This window comes from Apodemus sylvaticus, chromosome 7 (genome assembly GCF_947179515.1).
Source record: "Apodemus sylvaticus chromosome 7, mApoSyl1.1, whole genome shotgun sequence".
In the NCBI taxonomy this organism is placed as follows: domain Eukaryota; kingdom Metazoa; phylum Chordata; class Mammalia; order Rodentia; family Muridae; genus Apodemus; species Apodemus sylvaticus.
The window spans coordinates 111992904-112019963 of NC_067478.1; the positions used below are offsets into that span (position 1 = coordinate 111992904).

A 27060-nucleotide genomic window follows, 5' to 3' on the forward strand; every position below is an offset into this window, starting at 1 on the left:
GTGGTGGGCTTGGGCCAGGGTGTTTAAAAGGGTGGTGGGAGAGGTTGGATGCGTTGGGGTAGCACGAGAGCCTCGCGCGTGGGTGACTCTGCAGCTGCGACGCCCGGGTGCAGGTCGGCCGCCAGGAACCGAGGCAATGCGGGTTCCAGGCCCTTTACCTACAGACCTCACTTTTCCGCCCGGCCCTGCAGCCCTCCTCTGCGTTTCCGCCCTCAGCTCGGACGTCCAATCGTAGAGGCCTCCTCGGCTCCGCTTGCAGCGCCAACAAATCACGACTAAAATAATCCCTCGCCATCCACATTCAGAACGCCGCCGTTCTTGCACAATGACCAATAGGAATGTAGGACCGTGAGCTGGGCGGGACGGGCTGCACCCAGAGGGCATGCGCATTGCAGGCAGCCAATGGCAAGCGGCGCGTAGGCGGAGGACCGCCCACGGCTCCCTGCGGCGGTGGGGCGGGGTCCGGGGTCCGAAGCCCGAGGACTCCGGAAACGGTGAGTGCGGAGGGTCGCGGTGGGGAAGCTGGCAGGAAGGAGGCTGGGGCCGTGCCAGCATTAACACTGCCCCAGGGTGGGACTGGGGTTCCCCGGAGAGTGCGCGGTGCAGTTATTGCCTGGGCCAGATGGGTTGGCAAGGTTTCGGGCGGGCGGTGAGGGAGAGGCAGCTTCTGCAAGCACAGACTGCCTGGATTTTGTCTTCAAAGCTGAGCCTGGGTCTCTGAGACGATCCAGGGAGGAGGAAGGGAGTTCTCCTAAAAGCCCACGTCCCCAGGATGGCGTCTTGAACATGAATAGATGTGGTCCGCCACTATTAACCGCTTACTGTGTGCCACACACTTTCCCGTTGAGCCTTTGAGATAGCCACTGGCCACCACCTTCTTTCCTCGGGACAAACCTGGCCCGGAGAGGAGACAAGTTCCGGCGGATGTGACTGTAGGTGCGCCTACAGTCATATAAATTGTTAAGGCTGGTGGTCTCAAGGTTGGGCTTGCTGACCTGTATACCGACGAGTCCAACACTGGGGAGGTAGAGGCAGGGGATGCTGTGAGCTCCAGACCAGCCTAGGCTCTATAGTAAAATGCTGCCTCAAAATACAAATTGTGTGTGTGTGAGAGAGAGATGTTGAGTATAGTGCATTATTCCTGCATTTAGAACACTGAGACAGAAGTATCACGAGTTGGAGGCCAATGTGAGTTCCAGGATAGCCTGGGCTACACTGTTAAGCCAATATCAAAAACATAAAATAAAGGATGAATGGCTATTCCCTCAGTTGGAAAAGTGCCTGCAAACATAAGGGCCCAAGTTCGAATCCCGGCACTCACATAGACTGGAATGTGGCAGCAGGCCTGTCACTCCAGAACTAGGAGATGGACATGGGAAGCTCCCAGGGACTTCCAAGGCAGCCCAGCCAAAACAGTGACCTTGGTTAGTAATGTCCTGCCTCAAAAAAAAGTGAAGGAGTAGGAGAGATGACTCAGGGTTAAAGTCGTCTTTAACCCAGAGGGTCTAGATTTGGTTCCCAGCCCCCACATGGCAGCTCTCAACCATATATAGTTCCAGTTCCAGGGACATACGAGGCACAGCACAGACAAACCTGGAGGCACAATGTTCACACATATTATAAACAATAAGGGGGGGGCCTGGGAGCCGGGCAATGGTGGCGCACGCCTTTAATCCCAGCACTTGGGGGGCAGAGACAGGTGGATCTCTGAGGTTGAGGCCAGCCTGGTCTACAGACTGAGCTCCAGGACAGCCAGGGCTACACAGAGAAACTATGTTTGAAAAAGCATAAAATAATAGAGGAAGGACCTAATGCTCGCTTCTGGCCTCCTATGTCCATATGGGAAACAGACTTTCATACTCAGGTGCACACACATGTATACACTGTGCATGTACACACGTGCATGTGCAGGTACATGGGTGCCTACACACACTCATACTCTATGCACACATCCATGCATGCACACACGCATATGAAATGCACATATATGCCTTTACATATGCAGTTGTATCTACTCATACTATCCAAGCACACATATAATTTATGTACATACATACATGTCATGCACACATATGCCTGCATACACATGCATACAGCATGAATATATATACCTATACTATGCACACATGTGCACACCATGTACATGCACATACACCACGCACACACATGTACTGTGTTCACACTTCTTTTGTTTTTATGAAACAGGGTTTCTTTGTGTAATCCCAAGTGTTTTGGAAGTCATTCTGTAGACCAGGCTGGCCTTGAACTCTGAGATCCACCTGCCTCTGCCTCCCAGGTGCTGGGATTAAAGGCGTGTATGTGGAACCTTGTCCCTTAAATGTGGGGACCCATGTGAGCACCCCCCCTAAGGGAGTCATAGCAGCCCTGGTCTCGTACAGGGGTGGATCTGGGGCACTGAAAGGAAAGTAGAAATGGTGAAGTTTATGAGGTAATTACGTTATACATATTTATCTTTGTGTATATATGCAGATGTGTGCTTATGCAGTATACATGGAGGACAGCTCAGAGCAGGTCTCTCCTTCTGCTGTGGGAGTTAAAGGGATTAAACCCGGGTGGTCAAGTTTGGCCACTAGTGCCTTTACCTGCTGAGCCCTGTCACCGGCCCCAGCCGTAGCACTGCCTGGTGGTGGTCAGGGGATGGAACCTGGGACATCGTGCATGCAGGACATATGCCTCCCCGCTCTCAGCTCCTCCCCATGCAATGGGTTCCCTTTGTGTCCTATCTGGCTGTTGTTACTCCTGTTTAATTCAGGTCCTGCTGACCCAGTACCATGTGGAACCAGGTTAGAAGATCTTCCGGTACCAACGCCACAGCATCTTTTTATTCACCTGGCGAAATGGAGGACCAGAGAGGTTAAGTGCATTGCCTGAGGTCACACAGCAAGTTCCCAGGACGCACTGCCAGGTCTGTTACATCAAGGTCTGTGAGCTTGGTTCAGAGCAGATACTGATTGATTGATTGGCTGATTGATTAACTGATTAAGACAGCATCTCACTGTGTGCTCCAAGCTGGCCTTGAACTCACAGAGTTATCAGTGAAAGACATGCACCACTGTGCCTGGCTTGATCTTATTCTGTTTTTATTTAGTATTGTTAAGGTGTGTTTTTAATAGGCACATGTGTAGCACTCGTGTAGGTCAGAGGAGAGGTTTTTTGGTCAGTTCTCTCCTCCCGTCAAGTGGCTGCCACAGATAGAGCTCCGGTTGCCAGGCTTGGTACGAGTGCCTTCGACCCCTGAGGGTCCCCTGAAGCAGGGTCTTCCGTAGCCCTAGCCGGTCTTCAATCCCTTACACATCTGAGGATAACCTTGATTTCCTGAAGTGCTGGGACAGCAGGGGAGTGCTCCCCTAACTGTGCCTCAGCTCAGTGTAGCCTTTCAGACTGTTGGAAGATTATTGAAGGAGAAAGTCTGTGCCTCCTCCCGCAGCCAGGAGGCCTCTAAGGCCAGTTCAAGTAGCCAGATGGACCACGGGAGCCTCACTGACCTCCCAGAAACAAGCAGGCGGCTCAGTCTGCTGGCACTATTGTACATCTGAAGTTCCAGTTGCTTGGAACACTGAGGCAGGTGGATCGCTTGAATGTAGGTGTTGAAGAACAGCCTGGAAAAAGTATAGTAAGATCTTGTTCAAGTGTTTGTTTACATTAAATAAATATTTCCCAGGTGGTGGGTGGGTAGGTGGCACTTCTCTCTCTCTCTCTCCCCTTCATATGCATGTGTGTGTGCACATGCACACACACACACACACACACACACACACACACACACATATACACTTTTAAGAAACAGAGTATAGTAGTGAGTTGGAGGCAAGCCTGGGCTACATGAGACTGTCTAAAAAACAAAAATGAAGCCAAAAATATGTCTTTGCTATCACTAAAAGTAAGGGTGGGGGCTGGAGAGATGGCTCAGAGGTTAAGAGCACAGACTGCTCTTCCAGAGGACCTGAGTTCAATTCCCAGCAAGCACATGGTGGCTCACAACCATCCGTAATGAGCTTTGACGCCCTCTTCTGGAGTATCTGGAGACAGCTACAGCGTGCTCACATATAATAAATAAATAAATCTTTAAAAGGAAAAAAGCAAAGTAAGGGCGGCGGGCAGGTAAGTATTCCTGCCTGTCGTCGGCCAGCACAGTGAATGGTGACAAACATGCCTCTGTGTGGGCGGAGAGCCACCTCGGAAGACAGCCAAGCAGATGGCGCAGAAGCTCAACCCCTGGAGCCCACCAGACGCTTGCTGGTGCTGCTGCACTGGCCCGGGCCTGAGGGCGGAGAGCCCTGGGTCACCTTCAGCCAGGCAGCTCTGACCGCAGAGGAGGCCTGCATCCAAGTAGCCCACAGAGTCGGTGAGTCCCGGCCCCAGGGAGGGACCAAAAGGAGTGAGTGCAAGCTCCAGCCTGTGCCGGGGCCAGTAGAGGGCTGGGGCTGGGGCTGGGGCGGAGAGCACTGCTGAGCCAGGCCTATGATCCCAGAACATGGGAAGCCGAGGCAGGAGGATCCTCCCAAGTTCCAGGCCAAACCTAATGATACAAGAAGACCCTGCTTCAAAAAAACGAATCTTAGGCTCAATGGTAGAGTTCCTGCCTGGAGGTCCCCAGTGAAGGGACCGATGGCTCAGTGCCAGCAGCCGGACTGTGGCATCCCCCACCACCTTCCTGCTGTGTGGACATGAGCAACAGGGCCTGCACTCTCTTGTAGCTACGGGCTTTCCCAGCCATGCCCCAGTTCCCCAAATAACAATTCTGAGACTTGATTATTTATGACCAAATGCCTAGGCCATAAGTTGGCTTTGTTCCCTGACTAGCTTGTAACTTATTAACCTGTTTATTCTGCTCTTTGAGTGCCAGGTGGCTGGCTACCTCTTCTCAGCTCCATGTGTCAGACTCCTTCAGAGTTCCCCTCTCTCCACCGGAACTCCCGCCCAATACCCCCTGCCCGTTGCTAAGAGGCCATCAGCTTTTTATTGACAGGCGATGCTTCCACACAGTGCACAAGAGATTTTTCTCTACACCACAGAGGAAATAGTCTCCACACAGGTCCAGAGTGTGTGCTCTGTTTGAGGAACTAGAAGACCTTCATGCTGACAGGACACCAGTTCTAAGAACTGGGAAAAGGAACTAAAAGTTGAAACTCAGGGATGAGACTGTCGCTCAGCCGGGAGAGCACTTGCCCAGTGCTCAGAGAAGCCCAGCTTCTACCCCAGCACCACAAGAGCCAGGCCTGAGGGTGCACACCTGTCACCCTGTGCTCTGGGAAGTGTAGGCGGGAAGCTCAGAGAAATCCACAGCCAGCCCTTAGCGAGGTTAACTTGTAAATTTGGAGAACAATTCGTGTTTACTTGACAGGTTGAAACCATTTGTTTTTGTTATTTGTGTGTTGAAACAGGGTCTCTCTATGGAGTCCTGGCTGGCCTGGAACTCACAGACATCCACCTGCCTCTGCCTTCTGAGTGCTGGGACCGGCTACCATGCTCAACCTGCTTTGTTTTGTTTTTGGAGCTAGAGTTTCACTTAGTTCCGGATGGCCTCCAGAGTTCTGGGGTCACATGCCCTTTAGTCCACTGTCCCCGACCCACATCGCAGGGAAGCTGGGAAATGTAGTTCTGGGAAGCCTTGGCATGGCAGACATGCTGGCCTGCCTTGTGCCTGTGTCAGCATGTGACAGCTCACGGATGGGAGGGGAGCTGGAAGGGTGCATTCGAGGAGTCGGAGGGGTGCAGGGTCCTCAGGATCTGACCTCCTCCCTCCGTGTCCCAGGCATCACTCCCCCCTGCTTGAATCTCTTCGCCCTCTACGATGCTCAGGCCAAGGTCTGGCTGCCCCCAAACCACATTCTGGACACATCCCAAGACGGGAGCCCGAGCCCGAGCCTCTATTTTCGAATGAGGTGAGTGAGGACTGTGTAGGAGAGAGTGTAAGTGTGCCTGTGTGCTCGGGTGTGGTGTGTGTACTGTGTGTATGCGTGCGTGCACATGTGCACCGTGTATCCACTGTGTCTCTCAGATCAAACGCAGGTTGATCCTGACTGTCACCTTTCCCCACTGACTCCCCTCCCTTCTTGCAGGTTTTACTTCAGGAACTGGCACGGCCTGAATCCCCAGGAGCCAGCTGTATACCGATGTGGCTTCCCAGGGGCGGAGACTTCCTCAGACCGGGCCGAGCAGGGTGTCCAGCTGTTGGACTCTGCCTCCTTTGAATACCTGTTTGAGCAGGTGTGAGCAGGGATGGGGACTTTCGGGGGGGACACAGGGACCGTTAAGGACTCCTCCCATTTCCAGTTCCACTGTAGCTGCTGTCTCAGCTCACACCAGCTGGGATCTTTAGCTCTCTTTACCAAAAGAACTTGGGGGGAATGAGTGCTCGGATTGATTAGTAATGTCTGGCACGGTCTTAACCGACCTCCTGCGGAGGTGGTTTGTGTATCTGGTCTTGTAGGAAAATGCTTACCTCTTCCTTGCCCACAAGGTGCCCAGAAGTAGGAAATTAGCGTTCTTTCATTGGCAATAGAGCAAAAACCTCCCACACTCTTTTTCTCTCCATCCCTCTACACCTCAGGGAAAGCATGAGTTCATGAACGATGTGGTGTCTCTGCGGGACCTGTCCAGCGAGGAGGAGATCCACCACTTTAAGAACGAGAGCTTGGGCATGGCCTTCCTGCACCTCTGCCACCTGGCTCTCAGCAGAGGAGTCCCCCTGGAGGAGATGGCCAGAGAGATCAGGTGACCAAACGGGTGTGGCCAGGAGTGAGTGGATGAAAGTCCCTGTGCCCTGGGGCCCCAGAGTGGACCCCTCATGGTGCCTTCATGCATCCCGTAAACATGTGTTGAGCGCCTACTGTGTACTAGCTCTAAGTGTTAGGATGTAATATCAGCTCTGCGAATTCCTGTGCTGTGAAGCAGATTGGGTCATAGCGGAAATGCACACCCTGGGGCGGAGGTGGTGCAGCGGACCTGACGTCTACACAGGACCTGAGCTCAGCTGCCAGTGCTTCCGTGGGTGACTCACACCTGTCTATAGCTGCAGCGCCAGGGGCGCCAAAACCCTCTTGACTTTCACACACACACACACACAGACACCCACACACACACACACAAGCAAAAACAATCATGTAGAGTCTTACAAGATTTACAAATAAAGACCAAGTAGGGAAGAGGGATTCTTGTTTGTCTCTCTGTGTAGCCCAGGCTGGCCTCAGACTCTCAGAGATCTTCCAAGTGTTGGGAGTAAAGGTGCGCACCACCACTGCTGGGCTGTACTTTATTTTTTTTTATGATTTATTTATTTATCTATTTATTATATGTGAGTACACTGTAGCTGTCTTCAGACACACCAGAAGAGAGCATCAAATCTCATTACAGATGGTTGTGAGCTACCATGTGGTTGCTGGGATTTGAACTGAGGACCTTTGGAAGAGCAGTGAATGTTCTTAACCGATGAGCCATCTCTCCAGCCCACTCTATTTTGTTTTGTTTTTGATTAAAGACTTACTTATTTTATGTATGAGTGCTCTCTCTGTGTGTACATTGCACACCAGAAGACGGAATCGGATCACATTATAGATGGCTATGAGCCTTATGGGTGCAGGGAATTGAACTCAGGACCTTTGGAAAAGCAGCCATCTCTCCAGCCTCCTTATTGTATTTTAAGACATTATTTCAGGCTGAATGTAGTGGTACACATATTTTTTTTTAATTTAGATTTTATTTATTCATTTCATGTATGAGTGGCTCTATCTGCATGCACATTTACATGTCAGAAGAAGGCATGCGATCCCAGTATAGATGCTTGTGAGACACTATTTGGTTGTTGGGAATTGAACTGAGGTCCTCTGGAAAAACAGATCATTTAACAGACGTCTTAACCACCGCGCCATCTCTCCAGCCCCTCATACATATATTGAATCCCAGCACCCAGGAGGTGGAGGCAGGTAGATCTCTGTGAAGTCAAGACCATCCTGTTCTGTTCTATCTAAATAGTGAGTTTTAGGACAGCCAGGGTTACATGGAGACCCTGTCTCAAAAAGAAAAGGCCGGGCAGTGGTGGCACACGCCTGTAATCCCAGCAGTCTGGGGAGCAGAGGGAGGCAGATTTTGAGGCCAGCCTGGTCTACAGAGTGAGTTCTAGGACAGCCAGGGCTACACAGAGAAACCCTGTCTTGGGAAAAAAAAATCCCCCAAAAAAAATTAAAAGAAAGAAAAAAAAGAATTAATCCTATAAAAGCCAGTCCTACAGAAGTGGGGTTCCCTATTGGTGCAGACTTCTCGAAGGCACTGTGGTGCTCAGATCTTCAAATCCTAGGCAATTTCTGGAAACTCAGTATGGGACTGTCTCTGGCCAGACATGTGGCTCAGACTGTAGTCACAGCAACCAGTAGTATGCGGAGACAGGAGAATTACAAGTTGTAGGCTAGCCTGGGCTACAGTGTATATGACCTAGTCCTCCCAACCTCAAAATTAGCTTAGAGGGGTTGGCCAGACCTGTGATGATAACACATGGGAGGTAGAGCAGACCTGTGATGGTAACACATGGGAGGTAGAGAATCAGGAGTTCAAGGTCAGCATCAGCTACACGGCAAGGTCGAGAGCGGCCTGGGCTACGTGAGTCCTCGCCCCAACACAGGACAGTAAATTGGGGCCAGATGTGGTGGTGTGCACCTGTAATTCTTACACATAGCACATAGAACTAGGAAAATTTCTTCAAGTTTGAGGTCAGCCTGGCCTACACAATTTTAAGCTAGCCTGAGCTAAATTATATAATATAAAAAAAACCAAGACAAGGATCTGGAGAGCGGGCTGGTTGCTTCTGAGCACTGGCTGCTCCTGCAGGGGACCTGAGTTCAGCTCCAGCACGCACGGGTCAGCTCACAACCATGTGTAACTCCAGTTCCAAGGGGTCCGATGCTCTCTTCTCCTCACATGGACACACGCATGTGTGCAGGCTCATGTGCACGCATGCAGTGCACACAGACAGAGAAAAGAAAATGAAACAAAAAACCTTCGGACAATGTTTCACTACACAGAGAGTTTCTCATGACGTGGACCTCAGGCACAGGGAGGTTAGCTGCTCCTCATGTCACCCAGCCTGTCTGGACACACCGGCTCCTGACCTGTCCCCCTTGTCACCGGTACAGCTTCAAGAACTGCATCCCTCGTTCCTTCCGTCAGCACATCCGCCAGCACAACGTGCTCACGCGCCTGCGGCTCCGCCGAGTCTTCCGCCGCTTCCTGCAGGCCTTCCGGCCCAGCCACCTCTCCCGGCAGGTGGTGATGGTGAAGTACTTGGCCACCCTGGAGCGGCTGGCCCCTCGCTTTGGCTCGGAGCGCATACCTGTGTGTCACCTGGAGGTCCTGGCTCAGCCCGAGAGGGACCCCTGCCTCACCCAGAACAGTGGGCAGAGCCCTGGGGACCCAGGCCCAGAGCTGACTCCCGGGCCTCCCACCCACGAGGTACTGGTGACAGGCACCGGCGGTATCCAGTGGCGCCCACTACAGACCCAGGTTAGCAGTTACGTGGCTGTAGCCCTGCCCCTCAGGGTGACTGAGCTGCCCTGGCCTTTCACCTGGCTGTAGAGGCCTGTCAGTCTGTCCTGTTTCTATGCTTCTTTTCATTTTTTTTCTTCCCTTTATTTGTGGGAGGTGGACCCTGTCATCCCAGCGTGTCCGTGTGGAAATGAGATGCCACCTGGGGAAGCTGGTTCCTCTCCTTCAACCATGTGCACTCTGGGGATCAAACCCCGGTCCTCAGGCTTTGGAGGCAAGCACCTTTACCTGCTGAGCCATCCCACTGGCCCTTGAGGGCTATTTATTTATTTATTCATTTGTTTTCTTGAAACAGGGTTTCTCTCTGTAGCCCTGGCTGTCCTGGAACTCCTGGCCTCAGACCCACAGAGATCCACTGCCTCTGCCTCTCCATGCTGAGATCAAAGGCGTGTGCCACCGCTGCCCAGCTGAGGGGCTTCTTTTTTTCACCTTTTGAGTTAGGGTCTTACTCCACACTGTACAAGTCGACCCGGAACTCAGCCGCTCTGGAGCCCGGGCTGGACTGACCTGGCGCCTCCCCTGCTTTGGAGATAGAGGCCTGAGCCGGTTCCTTCTGTTCTCTGAAGGGAAACCAAACTACCCTTGACTGTTGTCTTCCTGCCCGTCCCGCTGTGGTGTTTAGGAACCGGAGGGGACAAACAGCAGAGGGACTCCCCACAGCAGTGGCAGCCAGTCTGAGAAGAAGAAAGCCAAGGCCCCTGAGGCCGGGGAGCGCCTGGCGGGGAGTCCTCCGGAAGCGCTGTGGACCTGCTTCTGTGACTTCCAGGACATTTCCCACGTGGTGCTAAAGGAGCAGCGTGTACACATCCACCTGCAAGACAACAAGTGCTTGGTGGGCGCCCCAGGCAGGCGGGCGGTGGAGGAGGGCTGGGACATGTCCCACCGTGCTTCCTGACCGTACTCCCTGACCTTGTCCCCCCTGGCCCCACAGCTGCTGTGCCTCTGTTCCCAGGCTGAGGCCCTGTCCTTTGTGGCGCTGGTCGATGGCTACTTCCGCTTGACTGCTGACTCCAGCCACTACCTGTGCCATGAGGTGGCACCCCCGAGGCTGGTGATGAGCATCCAGAACGGTGTCCACGGGCCCCTGATGTGAGTGGTGGTGGCCCGAGGATGCCAGGGGTTGGCACTGCAGGAAGCCAAAGCTGGAATTCTAGGAGACATGTACACGTGCACAGGGTGCATGCACACAGGGGCTTCATGTGGCCTACCTAGTATATGTGCTCGTGCACGCGCACGTGCACGTGCACACACACTGCCATCACACCTAGGTACTGTCCCCAGGCCAGTTAGCTGTGGGCCACATCAGTGTGTCGCTTGCTGTGTGTTTAGTTGTCTGGCCTCTGTGTGTGACACCGTTAGTCATCTTTTGTCATTGCTGTTGCCCCTGTAGGATGTCAGGGCCCTCCTACCAGGTCATTTTCGTTACTATAATAAAATACCTGAACCTGGATGCTTATGGAGAAGAGAGGTTAGCTGTGGTGCCGCACAACTTAATCCAAGCAGGTTAGCTTGGACTGCACAGCGAGAGCCCATCAAAATTAAATTGTGAGGATTTTTTTAACACCTAAAATGATGGGCATATGTGTATGTCTGCGTACTTGAGTAAAGATGCCCACAGAGGCCAGGGGCATCGGATCCTCCTGGAGCTGGTATTACAGGTGCTTGTGAGCCACCAGGCATCAGTGCTGGGAACTGAACTTGGGTCCCCCTGAAGAGTGGTGAGCCCTTTAATGACTGTGCCATCTCTCCAGCTTTCCAAATGAGAATTTAAAAACATGTCGTCTAGGAGAGAGAACTCTGGATGAAGTGCTTGCCTTCTACTGTGAGGATCTGCAGTTGACCCCTAAAAGACACTCAGCTCTGTGGCCGACTGTGTTTGCAGTCCCGGCATTCCCACGGTGCCACAGTAGGTGGAGATGGACCCTGGAGACTAATGCTGTTCAGAAAACATGGCGGCCGGCAATAGACCCAGGCCTCCAACAGAGCGCAAGTGAGGGCCAATAGCTGAGGTTGTCCTCTGACAGGAACGCAGTGTCTGCGCACATCCATCCTCACACAGGCACAGGCGCAGTAACAAGAGTCAGGGTCCGAGGCTCGCTGGAGCAAGCTCTAGTGCCTTCCCGTGCGAAGCCCTTGGTTCCGTCCCCGTACTGCATGGACTGGGCACGGTGGTGTACGCAGGTGCTCCCCGCATGGGCAGTGGGCACAGCACAGTTTACAGGGGTCAGTTCTCTCCCACCATCTGGTGCTGGGGGCAAAACTCGCACCAGGCTGGGGTCATCAGACTTGACAGCTAGCACCTGTAGCTAAGTCGTCTTGCTGGCCTCTGGTTTTGTTTTGGAGACTGTCTCTTTTGGCCCAGCTTAGACTCCAGTGTAGCGGAGGTGACCTTAAGCTCCCTCTCTTCTGCCTCTACCTCCCCATGCGGGCTAGAGACACGTGACTACCTTTTATTTTTTAAGTTTTGTTGCTGTTGTAATTTTATGTGTATCATTTTGTTTGTTTGTTTTGTTGCTTGTGTGTGTGTCTGTACCGCATACATCTCTGTTACCCACAAACGCTAGGAGTCACGGAACAGTTGTGAACGCTCTGGGCGCTGGGAGTCAAACCTGTGTGTCCTGGAAGAGCGGCAAATGCTCTAAACCTCTGAGCCATCTCCGCGGCCCCTCGTGTCTGACCCCTCGTCATGAGTGTAGGATATCACGAGCCTCAGAGGGGATGAGTCTCACAGAAATGGTGTCCCCACGTGGCCCTGTGACCTGGGGTGCTGAGCCACAACCATGATGTGTGTAGTTTGGGGACATGTGACTGTCTCTACTATATCTGTCCCTTTGTGGCTGTACCTGGGGGTGACCCATGTGATATCAGACACGCTTCTTCTGTTTTCCTGCCTCAGCATCTGTCACGTTGCCCGTGGCTGTGTTTGTTGTTAGTTTCCCGCATCTCACGCTCTATGGCGGTGGTCACATGTGTGTCTGCAGGTACGTGTGGACTTACTGTCAGTGGTTCTGAGCTGCTTACACATCCATTGACTTGAGGGGAGGGTGCGCCACGGTGTGTGTGGGGAAGTCAGCAGCTGGCAACCTGCAGGAGGCGGGGCTCTCCTCCCACACGTGTCCTGGATGCACAGCCATCACCAGGCTCCTAACAAGTGCCTGTCCCCTGAGCAGCTTACGGGCTCTCTGAAGGTTTTGTGTGCATGTGTGTGCTCATAAGGCAGCCAGAGGCTGGCCTTGATGTCTTCCTCAGTCATTCTCCATTGGTTCCTTTTTATTCGTGTCTGTGTGTGTCTGTGTGTGTGTGTATGTGTGTGTGTGTGTGCCTCATGAATACTGGTGAGCAAGGAACCCAGAAGAAGTGTGGCACTCCCTGGAAATAGTGTCACGGGTGGTTGTGAGGTACCTGGATATGGGTGCTAAGACTCAACTCTGGTCCTCTACAAGAACAGGAAGTGCTGTTTATCACTGAGCAGTCTCTACACCCTCTCTGCCTTATTGTTTGAGACAGGCTCTCATTGGCCAGACAGCTGAGCTGTAGCTTCAGGGCTGGGATTGAAGGTGCGTGCTTCCTCTCCCCAGTCACGCGTGGGCACTAGGTATCTGAACCCAGATCTTCTAAGGTGCCCACCCATTCACTCTACTTTTGTTTGTTTGTTTGTTTGTTTGTATTGGAAACATAGTCTTATCATGTAGTCCAGGCTGGACTTGAACTGTCAGTGAGCTGGATTCGCAGGTGTGTACTACCACACCTCCTTTGTCTGACTTGTGTCCCAGGCGGTGTGTGTCTCTCTGGGCAGGTCTCCTGGGACATTGTCTGGCATGAGTCCTACAGTGACTGCCAGAGGTTTGATGGTGCCCCCCTCCCCTGTCCTCCTCTCCCAGGGATCCATTTGTTCAGGCCAAACTGTGGCCAGAGGATGGCCTCTACCTGATTCAGTGGAGTACCAGCCACCTGCACCGCCTGATCCTTACGGTGGCCCATCGAAACCCGGTGGGCCTGGAGCCAAGGGGGAGGGGGAGGGAGGTACAGTGGTCACAGGCTGGATCTAAGCCCCGCCTCACACACACACACACACACACACACGCACACACACACTCACAGCAGCTTTCCCGCCTCCCCAGGCTTCCAGTAATGGCCCTAAGGGCCTGCGCCTGCGCAAGTTCCCCATCCTCCAGCAGCCCGGAGCCTTCGTGCTGGATGGCTGGGGCCGCACCTTCGACAGCTTGGGGGCCCTTCGGCTCGCCTTGCAGGGCTGCTCGTTGCGGGCAGGTGATGACTGTTTTCCCTTGCAACACTGCGTCCTGCCCCGGCCAAGAGGTGAGTAGGAGAGAGACCGGCACAGGGTGGGGATGACTCCGCCCCGGAGTCCACCCACGAGCGCAGTGCCCACTCCCATGCCTAGAAATCTCCAACCTCGTCGTCATGCGGGGCTCTAGGGCCCACCCCCGGCCGCTCAACCTCAGTCAGCTGAGCTTCCACAGGGTCCACCAGGATGAAATCACCCAGGTGGGTGCCCGGCGGCAGGGCGTGTAGACCTGGGGGGCAGGGGCCCGCTGCTATCCTGCGCCACCCACACTGCACTCGGTACCACTTCTTACAGCTGTCCCACTTGGGCCAAGGCACGAGGACCAATGTATACGAGGGCCTGCTGAGAGTGGGAGGCCCCGCTGAGAGCAAAGTGGACAGCGGATGTGCCCCTGAGCCTGGCGGGGCCAGCGGGCAGCAGCTTCGCGTGGTGCTCAAGGTTCTCGACCCCAGTCACCATGATATCGCCTTGGTGAGTGTGCAAGGCTGACCTGGGGTGTCTGGAGAGGACGACTGGGAAGGATGGGGCGGGCTAGCAGACCTGACCTGCCCTGTCTCCACAGGCCTTCTATGAAACCGCTAGCCTCATGAGCCAGGTGTCACACATGCACCTGGCTTTCCTGCATGGCGTTTGCGTGCGTGGCTCAGAGAGTGAGTACACCCTTCCACAGCTGCGTCTGCATGGTCCCCCGCCCCTCCCCGGCTCATCGCTGCTTTCTTTTTAATGGCCCTGGAGATGGAACCCAGGTCTTCGGCATGTAGGGTAAACACTAAACCCACGAATGAATGACACCCCAGCCCCTCACTATGGTGTTCCACGCAGGGGCTCTGTTGTCGAGATACATCCCCAGAGCCACGCCCCAGCCAGTTGACCATCAGTCTCTCTCCTGTAACCCTGAGACCAGACCTTGACCCACAGCACGTGCCGGCTCCTCCCCGAAAACCAGCCCACGGCTCACAGCTTAACACAGAAGCATATTCTGACCCCCCACACACACCTGACTCCATGTTCCACCTACTCTGTGCCCTGTGGCTCTATCTGAGTCTCCATTCTTCCCAGAACTTCTTGCATACATACTCCAATCCCTTCAGCACAGTGGCCCCAGGCAGGGCCCAGCCTGTTGCATCCTCAGTCACCCTGTGTGTCCACCCTGCTTAGACCTCTGTTCCTTCTCTGCCTGTCCTCCAAGCTTCCTGGGCAGGCCGACCCCAGTTGTGACTGCAGTGCCCCCATGTGTGCCTCCTGATCCTGCTTTCCAGCCTGTGCCTGGCCCACTCCTCTGTCTTGATGTCACCTCTGCCTCCTGCTCCCCATCTCACCACACACACACACCACACACCACACACACACACACACACCACACATACCATACACACACATACAGCACGCACACACACATGCATGCGCACACACACACTCACACACACACACACCCTTTCCACTTCCTGCTCTCTGTCTTGTGCTTGCTCCGTGTCCAGATTCCCCATTCCCCTGCCTCGACTCTCTCCTCTGTTCTCAGGGTACCACCCCCTTCCAAACTGAGCTCACCTCCACCATCTGTCCTGGTCCTGGAGACAGAGCCAGGTGGCTGCCCCTCTAGCAGCTCTATCTTTGCAGATATCATTGTGACAGAATTTGTAGAGCACGGTCCCCTGGATGTGTGGTTACGGCGACAGAGGGGCCGAGTGCCCATGACCTGGAAGATGGCCGTGGCTCAGCAGCTGGCCAGCGCCCTCAGCTACCTGGTACATGCACCTGTGGGGGTTCTTGTCAGTGAGATGGGAGTAGGTAGCCTGGGCTTCAGAGTGGGAGGCCACACTAGGCCAGCGTTCTGAACCGTGACTCCCAGGAGCGTTCTCCACAGGCTTGGCCTCTGACACGCCCCAGCCGTTGCTGTGCCGGCGCAATGTCTCCTGAAGGTCTGCTCGCATTTGTATACTCACGTTCAGTGGCCCCAAGTGCCGTGCGCCAGGCCCTGTGCTAGGCCCTAAACGATTATCACACCGTGGACTCTGGGGCGTGGCATTTGAGTTGGAAGAGACAGTGTAGATCATCCCCTGCCTGTGGGTGCTCAAGTGAGTCTCCTGCAGAAAATGGGGTACAGGTGAAACCAGGAATGGTGACACGGTGACGCACACCTGCCATCACAGCACTCAGGAGTTGAGGCAGGAAGGTTTGGAATTTAGTTATTCTCAGTTATACAGTGAGTTTGAGGATAGCCAGGATAAGACCCTGTAGCAAGCATTGCAATGAGCCTGGGACTGTAGTTACGTAGCTAAGTAGAGCACCCGCCTTACAAGGACAAGCCTGGGGTCCGTCCCCAGCTCTGTGTCAGGGTGTGATGGACACCTGCAGCCTTAGCACTGGGGGGGGGGGGGCAGCAGGGGCTCCATCAGGGCCATCCTCTACTAAGTAGTAAGATTTTTGGTGCGCGCGCGCGCGCGCGTGTGTGTGTGTGTGTGTGTGTGTGTGTGTGCGCGCGTGCGTGCAGGTCACAGGCTGGACGTCTTCCTCTGGTGCTGTCTTACCCCTCCACATCTAGGCCGACTGGCCTGTGAGCAGCCTCAGCTCTGGGATCACAAGCATGTGTTGCCACGTATGCCCTACCACATTAGGTGCCGAGGCTCGAACTCGGGTCTTCACACTGGCTAGCAATCACTTTACCTACTGCGCCATATCCTCAGCCCCTATATAGCAAGTTTGAGGCCAGCCTGGGCCACCTGGGCCACCTGGGACCATTTTCTTTCTTTTCTTTTCTTTTCTTTTCTTTTCTTTTCTTTTCTTTTCTTTTTCTTTTTCTTTTCTTTCTTTTTTTTTTTTTTTTTTGGATTTGTTTTTTTTTGAGACAGGGTTTCTCTGTGTAGCCCTGGCTGTCCTGGAACTCACTCTGTAGACCAGGCTGGCCTCGAACTCAGAAATCGCCTGCTTCTGCCTCCCAGACTGCTGGGATTACAGGTGTGCACCACCACCACCCAGCTTGGGACCATTTTTCAAAACAGCAAAAGTATATAGTGTGTTTAAACCAACACGGACTCTCCTGTTACTGCAGGTATCTCCATGTGAGGTTCCTGTCACAGTACATCTTTCACAGTATCAAAGTCATGAAAATCATGTAAACTTTCATTTTTTGAGGCAGGGTCTCTCTGTATGGTTTTGACCGGCCTGGGACTTGCTGTGTAGATCAGGCTGGCCTTGACCTACTTGCCTCTGCCTCTGGAGCTAACAGGAGCACCCTCAGCGCTGACATGCAGCTCCATGCTTGATCGCGGCTCAGTCTGAAGGCGGCCTGTGTTTAGCACGGGCTAAGTGTACATAAGGCACACTAAAGGAGGAGGGTGTGAGAAGTATGGGTGGGTCTGGAGAGGGGTAAATGCTTGCTGCACAGTGCAAATCATGCCCCTCGCGGCCCACAGTAAAAGCCTGTGCCCCGGGGCTGGAGAGATGGCTCAGTGGTTAAGAGTACGGACTGCTCTTCCAAAGGTCCTGAGTTCAAATCCCAGCAACCACATGGTGGCTCACAACCATCCTTAATGAGATCTGATGCCCTCTTCTGGGGTGTCTGAAGACATCTACAGTGTACTTACATATAATAAATAAATAATTAAAAAAAAAAATCCTGCGCCCCTAGCAAAGACAGGACTGCCTGGCTCCCTCTCCCAATCAGTGAGCTCCAGACTCAGTGTGAGATGCTGTCTCACAGAATAAGCTGAGGAGCCATCGGGGAAGGCCCTAGCACCCCTCCCTAACCCCACACGCATGCCTACAAAGCCAAGTAGCACACGCATATCCCAGAAAGAACCGAGGGTCAGGCTTGCTGGCGTGGAGCTAAGGCATGGTGACAGCTTGGGAATGAGGTAGAATTTGAAACAGATGGGTGGGGCTGGCCTCACCTGACAGGAGAGGAAGGTTTTTTCCAGTGTGTGTGCGCGGGAGCAGCCTGTGTAAGGCAGTGTGCCTGGCATGTGTGTGGGGTCTACGGTGAAGTCTTCTGACTTTTTGTTCCTGGCCAAGAACCTTGGCTCCTAGTGTGACCTTGTCCTGATAACCAATACTGTCATTTGACAACTGTTGTTTTCACATGGCTAGCCTTCCGTATAGGGTAGAGCTGGTGGGTGGGGTCTGGGCCCAGTCCTGGAAGCTGATGAACTTTTCTCTCCTCTGCCACCCCAGGAGGACAAGAATCTGGTTCATGGGAACGTGTGTGGCCGGAACATCCTGCTGGCCCGCCTGGGGCTGGAGGAGGGCACCAACCCCTTCATCAAGCTAAGCGATCCTGGTGTGGGCCAAGGCGCCCTCTCCAGGGAAGGTGAGTTCTGGAGTAGGGCTGGGCACCGGTGGCCTTTCTCTGTCCTTCCCGCCCTTGCTGATCCGTGATCCTTGCCCCCCAGAGCGGGTGGAGCGCATCCCCTGGACAGCTCCCGAGTGCCTGTCTGGAGGGGCCAACAGCTTGGGCACTGCCACGGACATGTGGGGCTTCGGGGCCACCCTTCTGGAGATCTGCTTTGACGGGGAGGCGCCCCTGCAGGGTCGCGGTCCCTCCGAGGTATGTTCTGAGGATGTCTGTGGGTTTGGAGGGTTCTCAGGTCTATCTAAGTGGCTGGAAAGGGTTCCTAAAGAAGGGATCATCAAATGCGAACACTGGCTCACGAGCCAGGCCGGGAAGAGCCACCTTGGCTTCAGACACAGTTTTTGCTGGCCTGGGGGCTTTAAAGCAGCTGTGCGGAGGACAGGGAGGAAGCCAGGGTGCCGGCCGTAGCTCGGTAGTTCCCGGCCCCAGCTCGGCAGAGCCAGTTCCCGACTCTATAGTCTTCGATAAGCCTAAGCTGCTTTCTCTGTAAAATGGGCATAAAAAGACCAGATACTGGTCTGAGCTAACCCTGTGGTTTTCTGTGCCTTTGGGGGGAAGATGTGGGGTGGTGTGGGGCGCTCATGGTCTGTTGTTATCACCCCCACAGAAAGAACGGTTTTACACAAAGAAACATCAACTCCCTGAGCCCTCATGCCCAGAGCTGGCCACACTCACCCGCCAGTGCCTGACCTATGAACCAGCACAGCGGCCGTCATTCCGCACCATTTTGCGGGATCTCACAAGACTGCAGCCACAGAGTGAGCCAGGGCCCTGGGAATTGAGGGTGCAGCCGGGGGGAGGGGTGTCCCTGCCAGTGCAGGCACTGTCCATCTGGCCTCTGACTGGGGCACGGTGCATGGCAATGCCGTATTCACCCACGGGTCTCCCGGTGAGAGGGAGGCTGAGGACCAAGCACCAGGCAGCATATGGAACTGTTTGGGGGAACAGCCAGGGTCTAACTGCAGGCTTTGGCTCTCCCAGATCTAGTGGGCACTTCGGCTGTGAACTCAGACTCCCCAGCATCAGACCCCACTGTCTTCCACAAACGTTATTTGAAAAAGATCCGGGATTTGGGCGAGGTGAGATGTTGGCTGGACAGCGCGGGTGTAAGGTAGAGATGTAAGGAAGGGCTTGAAGATTTGGAAGGAGAGCTGGACTTGGGGCTTAGATGCTATGGAATGGAGCCTGCAGGCCTGGGGACCTAGGGCAGGGCCGCCTGGAGAGGAATTTGGGGCTTAGGGAAATCTTACTTAAGAGGAATTTGGGGCTTAGGGAAGTCTTACTTAAGAATAGTTCTGAGGAACAGGGCGGTGGTGGTGCACACCTGTAATCCCAGCACTTGGGAGGCAGAGGCAGGTGGATTTGTGAGTTTGAGGCCAGCCTGGTCTACAGAGTGAGCTCCAGGACAGCCAGGGCTACACAGAGAAACCCTGTCTCAAAAGAAAAAGAAAAGAAAAACAAACAAGAATCGTTCTGAGGGTCAGGCATGATACTCTATACTAGCACTCAGGTGGCAAGGCAAGGCATCTCTGAGTTCGAGGCCACTTTGTCTGCATATCAAGTTCCAAGTTAGCTTGTGCTACATTAAAAAAAAAAGGCATAGTTTTCAGCCACGTGAGAGGTAAAGATTCCGCAGGTTTGAAAGAAGGCCTAGGGAATCAGAAAAAGACCTAAGTCCTGAGAATTTAGGAATTTTGTTCAACATGGAGTCAGTAGGGCTTCGCAAGTCCCACAGCCTGGAATGACTCTCCTACCCACTTGTGCAAGGGTCATTTTGGCAAGGTCAGCCTGTACTGCTACGACCCAACCAACGACGGCACTGGTGAGATGGTGGCTGTTAAAGCTCTGAAGGAGGGGTGTGGCCCCCAGCTCCGCTCAGGCTGGCAGCGGGAGATCGAGATCCTGCGGACGCTGTACCACGAACACATCGTCAAGTACAGAGGCTGCTGCGAGGACCAAGGTGTGCGGGGCAGGGCGGCCCTCCGGAACCCCTGAAGATCTCTATCAGGGTGGAGGCGGGGTGTGGCTGGGCAGCTTTCTCAGTTGGAGGATGAACAGAAGCCCCTCGCACAGCCACAGGGTTCCACGTGGGCCCATAAGCCGTGGACCTGTGCCAGCATGCACAGGTCTTGGTTTTTCCTCCCTACGTGGGAGGGAGCTGTGCAGGGCTCAGGGCTGCAGGATGCAGAGGCTGCAACCCCTGCTGCAGCACCCCCTTCGGTCCCTGTCTCACAGGAGAGAAGTCTGTACAGCTGGTCATGGAATATGTCCCCCTGGGCAGCCTCCGAGACTACCTGCCGAGGCACAGCGTAGGGCTGGCGCAGCTCCTGCTGTTCGCCCAGCAGATCTGCGAGGTAGGGTGGCTGTGCCCCTCCTCCTAGGGCGGAACACTTCTGCTGCGGGTCTGATGGGCTCTGTACCTGTCCCTGTTCTTGTAGCTTGGACGAGATTGCTGTCACTCCTTTTTGTATCCTGGTCACCTGGGCAGCCCCCACAGGCTTCACCCTTAACCCCTACCACTTCCTGAGGACTGGACCCACTCATCTTTTTTAGCCCCCTCCCATTTCCCCCCGCACACACCCCCATCCTCTGTTGAGCCTAGCACGCCTGCCTAGTAACTGCAAGCCCTGCCTGAAATCCTGTAGAGGTTTACCTATTCCTAGAACCAGCCATCTCTGCTTGGTTCCACCCACCAAGTCCCACCTCTCTGTCAGTCTCTGTCCAGCCGAGCCGGGCTCTGAAAGCCTTGCTCCTTACCTTGTAGAGCACTGGTTCTCAACCTTCCTAATGCTGTGACCCTTTAGGTAACCACCAACCATAAAATTATTTTCATTGCTACTTCATAACTTTAATTTTGCTACTGTTACGAATCGCAATGCAAATATCTGATAGTCAGGATATCTGATACTCGATCCCTTGTGAAAGAGTCATTGGGCCCCAGGAGTATCTGATAGGCAGGATATCTGATACAAGATCTCTCGTGAAAGGGTCATTCATTGGACCTCAGGGGTCATGTTGGTGTAGACATTTGCACATTTCTCCTCCCACAAAGCCCCGCCCCTCACAGCTCCTCCTCCTCTCTAGCTTTGCTGGCTTAGCTCCAAGCCCTGCTCTGGCTCTTCCTTTTGCTTGTTCAGGCCAGGGTTGAGCCTGACTCGCTCTGCCCCACCCCAGGGCATGGCCTACCTGCACGCTCAGCACTACATTCACCGAGACCTCGCTGCACGCAACGTACTGCTGGACAACGACAGGCTGGTCAAGATTGGAGACTTTGGCCTAGCCAAGGCTGTGCCTGAAGGCCACGAGTACTACCGAGTGCGCGAGGACGGGGACAGCCCAGTGTTCTGGTGATCAGGAGCTGGCATTGTCTGAGGGGGGAGGGGGGAGGAGAAACGGAGATGCAGAAGACGGCTGGGCGGGGCTTAGAGACCATGTGGGTGTGGTTAAAGCCTGGTGGGCGGAGCTTAATGACCAAAGGGACTTGACTAAAGCCCACTAAGCCAATTTTACTTGGTGTAGTAGGTCTGTAACCCCTAGGCTCTGCCCTGAAGGGTGAGGTCCCAACTGGAACTCAGGGGTCCTTTCACCTGCCCATGAACTCCCAAGTCCAGTCAGCCAGTCCTAAGCCTCCTCTGTTTCCAGGTATGCTCCAGAATGCCTGAAGGAGTGCAAATTTTACTATGCATCTGATGTCTGGTCCTTTGGGGTGACCCTGTATGAGCTGTTGACATACTGTGACTCTAGCCAGAGTCCTCCCACAGTGAGTAACAGACACCCCACTTTACCCTTGTGTTTGCTAGGGAGCTTTTCTACAAATGCAGGCATTTAAAGTCAGCCAGGCAACCCTGGCGGGCTCTTGGGGAGGGGGGTGCAGTTCAAGACAGGATTTTGTCCTGGCTGTCCTAGAACTCACTCCGTAGACCAGGCTGGCCTCCAACTCAGAGATCTGCCTGTCTCTGCCTCCAAAATACTGGGATTAAAGGCGTGTGCCACCATCGTTAGCTGGCAGGCTCTTCCCTGGCCTGTTTGCCCAGCCCTGCCTGACCTGTCAAACCATTGCTTGGCAGTGCAGGGAGCTATTTTGTTTCTGTGGAGTTTATTTGACTGGTTCTTCCCCACCCATTTATTGTGTTCTGGTGTGTGCATGCATGTGCCGCATCACACATGGGGAGGGGGGTGGAGGGTCGGCACCAGATATATAAAGTGAAGACATGACCACTTCAGAAACAGCCAGTTGTGAGCTGCTATGGGGTGATGGGAATTGAACCCCTCTTCTCTGCAAAAGCAGCAAATACTCTCCAATCACCAAGCCTGGGGGGGGGGGGTAACTGAAATACTCAAAATGCACACAGGCAAAAATCCCAGTACTTACTGTTTTGTGTACAGACCCCATGTGAGTGGGACCTCTGGTGTTGCCAGGAGCCAGGATCTCCTGTTCCATCCCACATTCACTGCGCTGGTGTCTGCAGAAGGCTGCACTGTACACAGTGACCCCTGCGCTGTACACAGTGACCCTGTCCTGCTGTCGCTTGATATCCCCTCACCACAGACACCAAGGATCCTCTCTGCTCTACATTCATGTGACTTTCTCTGATGGGCCCAACTAGTTCGTGTGTCCATCTCACAGTGAATCGCTGAAAGGCTTTGCGCCACAGTGGTTGGTTAGCCGAGAGCTTGGTGAGAAGCCAGGAGAACATTAGCCCCAAAGACGGCATTTCTCCTCGGCTACTCGGGTCAAGACTGGAGAACCTTGAGCCTAAGAGGTGAAGACCAGCCTGCAGCAAAGAACGTTATCTCAAGAAGTAGATTTTAGGGCTGGAGACATGGCTCAGCGGTTAAGAGCACTGACTGCTCTTCCAAAGGTCCTGAGTTCAAATCCCAGCAACCACAACCACATAGTAGCTCACAACCATCCATAAAGAGATCTGATGTGCCGGGTGTGGTGGCCCACGCCTGTAATCCCAGCAATCTGGGAGGCAAAGGCAGGCAAATTTCTGAGCTTGAGGCCAGCCTGGTCTACAGAGCGAGTTCCAGGACAGCCAGGACCACACAGAGAAACCCTGTCTCAAAAAACCAAAAGAAAGATCTGATGCTCTCTACCAGTGTGTCTGAAGACAGCTACTACTACAGTGTACTTATATATAATAATACATTAATCTTTTTAAAAAGTAGATTTTATAGGGGGCTGGAGCAAAGAGTCAGTTGGTAGAGCACTGGCCAGCATGGATGAAGCCCTGGGCTCATCCCCAGCCCAGCACAAAATGGGCATGCCTGTCTTCCCAGCACTGGAGGTGAAGGCAGGGGGTCAGGGGCTAACGGTCAGCCTGCGATGGATACCTAAGACCCCGTCCCCGAGTGTCAGGGCTGGCTCAGCAGTTAAGCACTTGCTTTGTGAGCATGGGGACATACGTTTGGGTCCCCAGAACTCACTTGAATTCAGTCAGATGGGCCGGATGGCCTGCTTTAAATCCTGCCTGAGAAGACAGAGATAGGATTCCTAGAGCCAGCTGCCAAGCCAGTCTAGTTAAATCGGGGAGCTAGCTCTGGGTTTGACTGAGAGACCCTGCCTCAGGGGATGAGGTGGAAGATGAGTGCTAGCATGATTCCTCAGCTCAACCTCATATCTCCACATTAATGTCAGAAATTCATATCAATGTGTGTGCTAGAGCACATGCCCTCCCCACACGCAGCATGCACGTGATCCCGGCATGGCTGTATGAGTATGTAATGTATAACCCCAAAACTGTGGGAGGAAGACAGAATCTAGACCCTCTCTCAAAGGACTAAGACAGACAGCCATGGACTGGGACATCTTTGTCATCCTCTGGCCTTTCCGTGCATGTGCATACTGCATGTGTGTGCGCGTGCACAGATAACACACTAGGTCACTGGTTCACAGCTTGTGCCAACAGTAGCTGTTGATTGTGCTTTAGAAATTCATCGAGTTCATCGGCCTAACCCAGGGCCAGATGACCGTGCTGAGGCTCACAGAGTTTCTGGAACGAGGAGAGAGGCTGCCTCGGCCTGACAGATGTCCCTGTGAGGTGAGTCCCCCAAAGATGTTCCCCAGTCTCACCCTTGTGACACAGGGTGAAAGGCCCCACAGCCCCATTTCTCCCGCAGATCTATCACCTCATGAAGAACTGCTGGGAGACAGAGGCCTCCTTCCGGCCCACATTCCAGAATCTTGTGCCCATTCTCAAGTCCGCGCAGGAGAAGCACCAAGGCCAGGTGCCTTCGGTGTTCAGCGTGTGCTGACAGTCAGAGGCCTGGGGATGGCCCCACAGAGAGGGGTCACACTACCTGGACCTTACTGGGGCCTGGAAACCCTGCCTGGACCTCAGTTTCCTTCCTTGGCTCTGAGCCTGCCCATGACCTGAACAGCTCTTGGATGTGCAAAGGGGCTGATGGGATTCCTGAGTCTTTCCATTTTGGGCCATCATCTCTTCACAGTTGAGACCCACTGTCTTCATTATCTGGGAAGAAACTGTTTGCTTTGCTGGAGGCCTGAGGACTTGGGGGCGGGGGGTTTCCATCTTCATCAAGGTAGCAAGATGTGCAGATAGAACGAGACTTCAAAAGAAGCTATAACGCTTCTGGTTACCCCTAAACCACCAGCCAAGCTGGAGTGTGACTGGGAGAGCCTGTGTGTAGCATGGGGTCCCGAGTTGGTTAAGCCGCCAAGGAGATCAGTCCCTGGTATACAGAGGCACTCGGGCTGCTTGTCAGAGGCCGGGGAGAAGGCTTAGTCAGTGAAGGGCGAACAACAGTGCATGCCTTCAACTGAGTTCAGTTCGCAGGACCCACGCTAGCTCTGCGAGGTAGGACATGCTTGTCGTCCCAGGACTGGGGAGGTGGAGGCAGGCAGCCTTGTGGGGCTCCCTGGCAAGAAGCCCAGTCCATTCAGTGACACTCAGGCCATCAAGAGTCCCTGCTTCAAAACAAAATGGTGGAGCAGTACCTCAGGAAGTTGCCCTCTGCATGATTGTGAACACACACACCTGCACATACATTTGCATACACACAGGAAGGCCATTTGTCACATATGTAGGACTCTGCCCATTTTACCCTTTCCTTCCCATGTAACCTCAGGAAAATGTCTTGACCTCTCTGGGCCTCATATCTCAGCTATGGGGACAGTCAGGCTTTCTACCTCACAGGGCTGATTGATGATGAGCTGCATTTCAATTGCTTAGGAGAGCCACAATGAGTGTTTAATAAAGTTTATGTTTATTGCTATTCCGGTGTTTTCTTGCATTTTGGGTGAAGGGGTGACATTCAGATGGGTTCTAGGAACACAGGCATTTGTGAGAGGTGAGAAAATAATCGCCCCTCCGAGAATTTCTAAAGACTTCACATAGGCTGACCATGGTGGGTGGCATGTTTTGTTTGTTTGTTTGTTTTCTTTATTTGATATATTCTTTATTTACATTTCAAGAGATTTTCCCTTTCGTGGATCCTCCCTCCCTGAAAGTCCCATAAGTCCTCTTCCCTCCCCCTGTTCCCGCATCCACCCCTTCCCACTTCCATGTTCTGGTATTCCCTACACTGCTGCACTGAGCCTTTCCAGAACCAGAGGCCTCTCCTTCCTTCTTCTTGGGTATCATTTGATGTATGAATCGTGTCTTGGTTATTCCAAGTTTCTAAGCTAATGTCCGCTTATCAGTGAGTGCATACCATGAGTGTTCTTTTGAGACTGGGTTATCTCACTTAGGATGATGTTTCCAGTTCCATCCATTTGTCTAAGAATTTCATGAATTCATTGTTTCTAATGACTGAATAGTACTCCATTATGTATATATACCACATTTTCTGTATCCATTCCTCCATTGAGGGACATCTGGGTTCTTTCCAGCTTCTGGCTATTATAAATAGGGCTGCTATGAACATAGTGGAGCATGTATCCTTATTGCATGCTGGGGAATCCTCTGGGTATATGCCCAGGAGTGGTATAGCGGGGTCCTCCGGAAGTGTCATGTCCAGTTTTCTTAGGAACTGCCAGACTGATTTCCACAGAGGTAATACCAGCTTGCAACCCCACCAGCAGTGGAGGAGTGTTCCTTTTTCTCCACATCCTTGGCTGGCATGTTCTTAATCCTATCAGGCAGGGCTGGGCTGGGCGTGGCTTAGAGATAGAGCTTGTGCCCATCATGCACAAGGCCCTCTCCCAAGGATTACAAATGAATTAAAATATCAGGAGTATTTTTTTGTTTGTTTTTTTTAAGACAGGGTTTCTCTATGTAGCCCTGGCTATCCTGGAACTCAACTTTGTAGACCAGGCTGGCCTCGAACTCAGAAATCCGCCTGCCTCTGCCTCCCAGAGTGCTAGGATTACAGGCATGCGCCACCACCACCCGGCGAGAAACCCTGTCTTGAAGAAAGAAAAAAAAAGCTTTTTTTTTTTTTTTTTTTGAGACAAGATCTCATTAAGTAGTCTTGGCTGGCATCACCCACACACAATTTAAAAATTTAAATAAGATCCGTCATTGCAGTGCATGGTGAGACACACATTCAATCTCAGCACTGCGAAGGCAGAGGCAGGCAGATCTCTGTGAGTCCAAGCTAGCCAGCACTGCACAGAGAGACCTAACAAAACCACAAACCAATCATTGTCTTATCAATGCGAGGCAATTTACTTAGACTCACTCGCTGGTGTGCTGTGTTGAGTGGGGCCTGCCGCAGGCCTGGGACATGCTCCTGCACCTGAACACTTTTCCATTCTTGGTTCCACTTAGTTTTTTTTCCATTGCAACATATCTGTTGTTGAAACCAGGGTGTGTGGCCGACTTCACTACAGGTCAGCTATGTGTCAGAGTTAAGCTTCATTCTTCTGTCCGCCCACCATGAC

At 53.2% G+C, this 27060-nt stretch overlaps 1 protein-coding gene across 3 annotated transcripts; it reads left to right on the plus strand.

The window, feature by feature from the left end:
• The first annotated feature begins 403 nt into the window (after positions 1–403).
• On the plus strand, positions 404–25451 carry Tyk2 (tyrosine kinase 2). 3 transcript variants are annotated; one of them, XM_052188948.1, is made up of 25 exons: positions 404–494; positions 2774–2926; positions 4151–4366; positions 5777–5906; positions 6084–6231; positions 6575–6738; positions 9150–9516; positions 10181–10390; positions 10490–10647; positions 13440–13548; positions 13680–13875; positions 13961–14064; positions 14159–14335; positions 14427–14514; positions 15482–15609; positions 18035–18170; positions 18253–18407; positions 18820–18970; positions 19194–19291; positions 19980–20172; positions 20448–20566; positions 21387–21559; positions 21855–21972; positions 24146–24256; positions 24336–25451. In XM_052188948.1, exons 3-25 carry the CDS (start codon positions 4159–4161, stop codon positions 24468–24470), a joined length of 3576 nt encoding a protein of 1191 aa, XP_052044908.1. In that variant the 5' UTR covers positions 404–494; positions 2774–2926; positions 4151–4158; the 3' UTR covers positions 24471–25451. The 3 variants fall into 3 exon arrangements, 2 of the variants coding, with proteins under 2 accessions (XP_052044908.1, XP_052044909.1); XM_052188949.1 differs by having other exon boundaries at positions 4156–4366; XR_007978891.1 differs by lacking the exons at positions 24146–24256; positions 24336–25451 and having other exon boundaries at positions 2774–4366; positions 21350–21559; positions 21855–21951.
• The last annotated feature ends 1609 nt before the right edge of the window (positions 25452–27060 follow it).

Excerpts from the sequence above, each read along its gene's own strand:
- Tyk2 (XM_052188948.1), top strand. The coding sequence starts at position 4,159 with ATGGTGACAAACATGCCTCTGTGTGGGCGGAGAGCCACCTCGGAAGAC. Across the intron at positions 14,515-15,481 it reads TTGCGTGCGTGGCTCAGAGA|ATATCATTGTGACAGAATTT; the intron begins GTGAGTACACCC and ends CTATCTTTGCAG. Across the intron at positions 20,173-20,447 it reads AGGCTGCTGCGAGGACCAAG|GAGAGAAGTCTGTACAGCTG; the intron begins GTGTGCGGGGCA and ends CCTGTCTCACAG.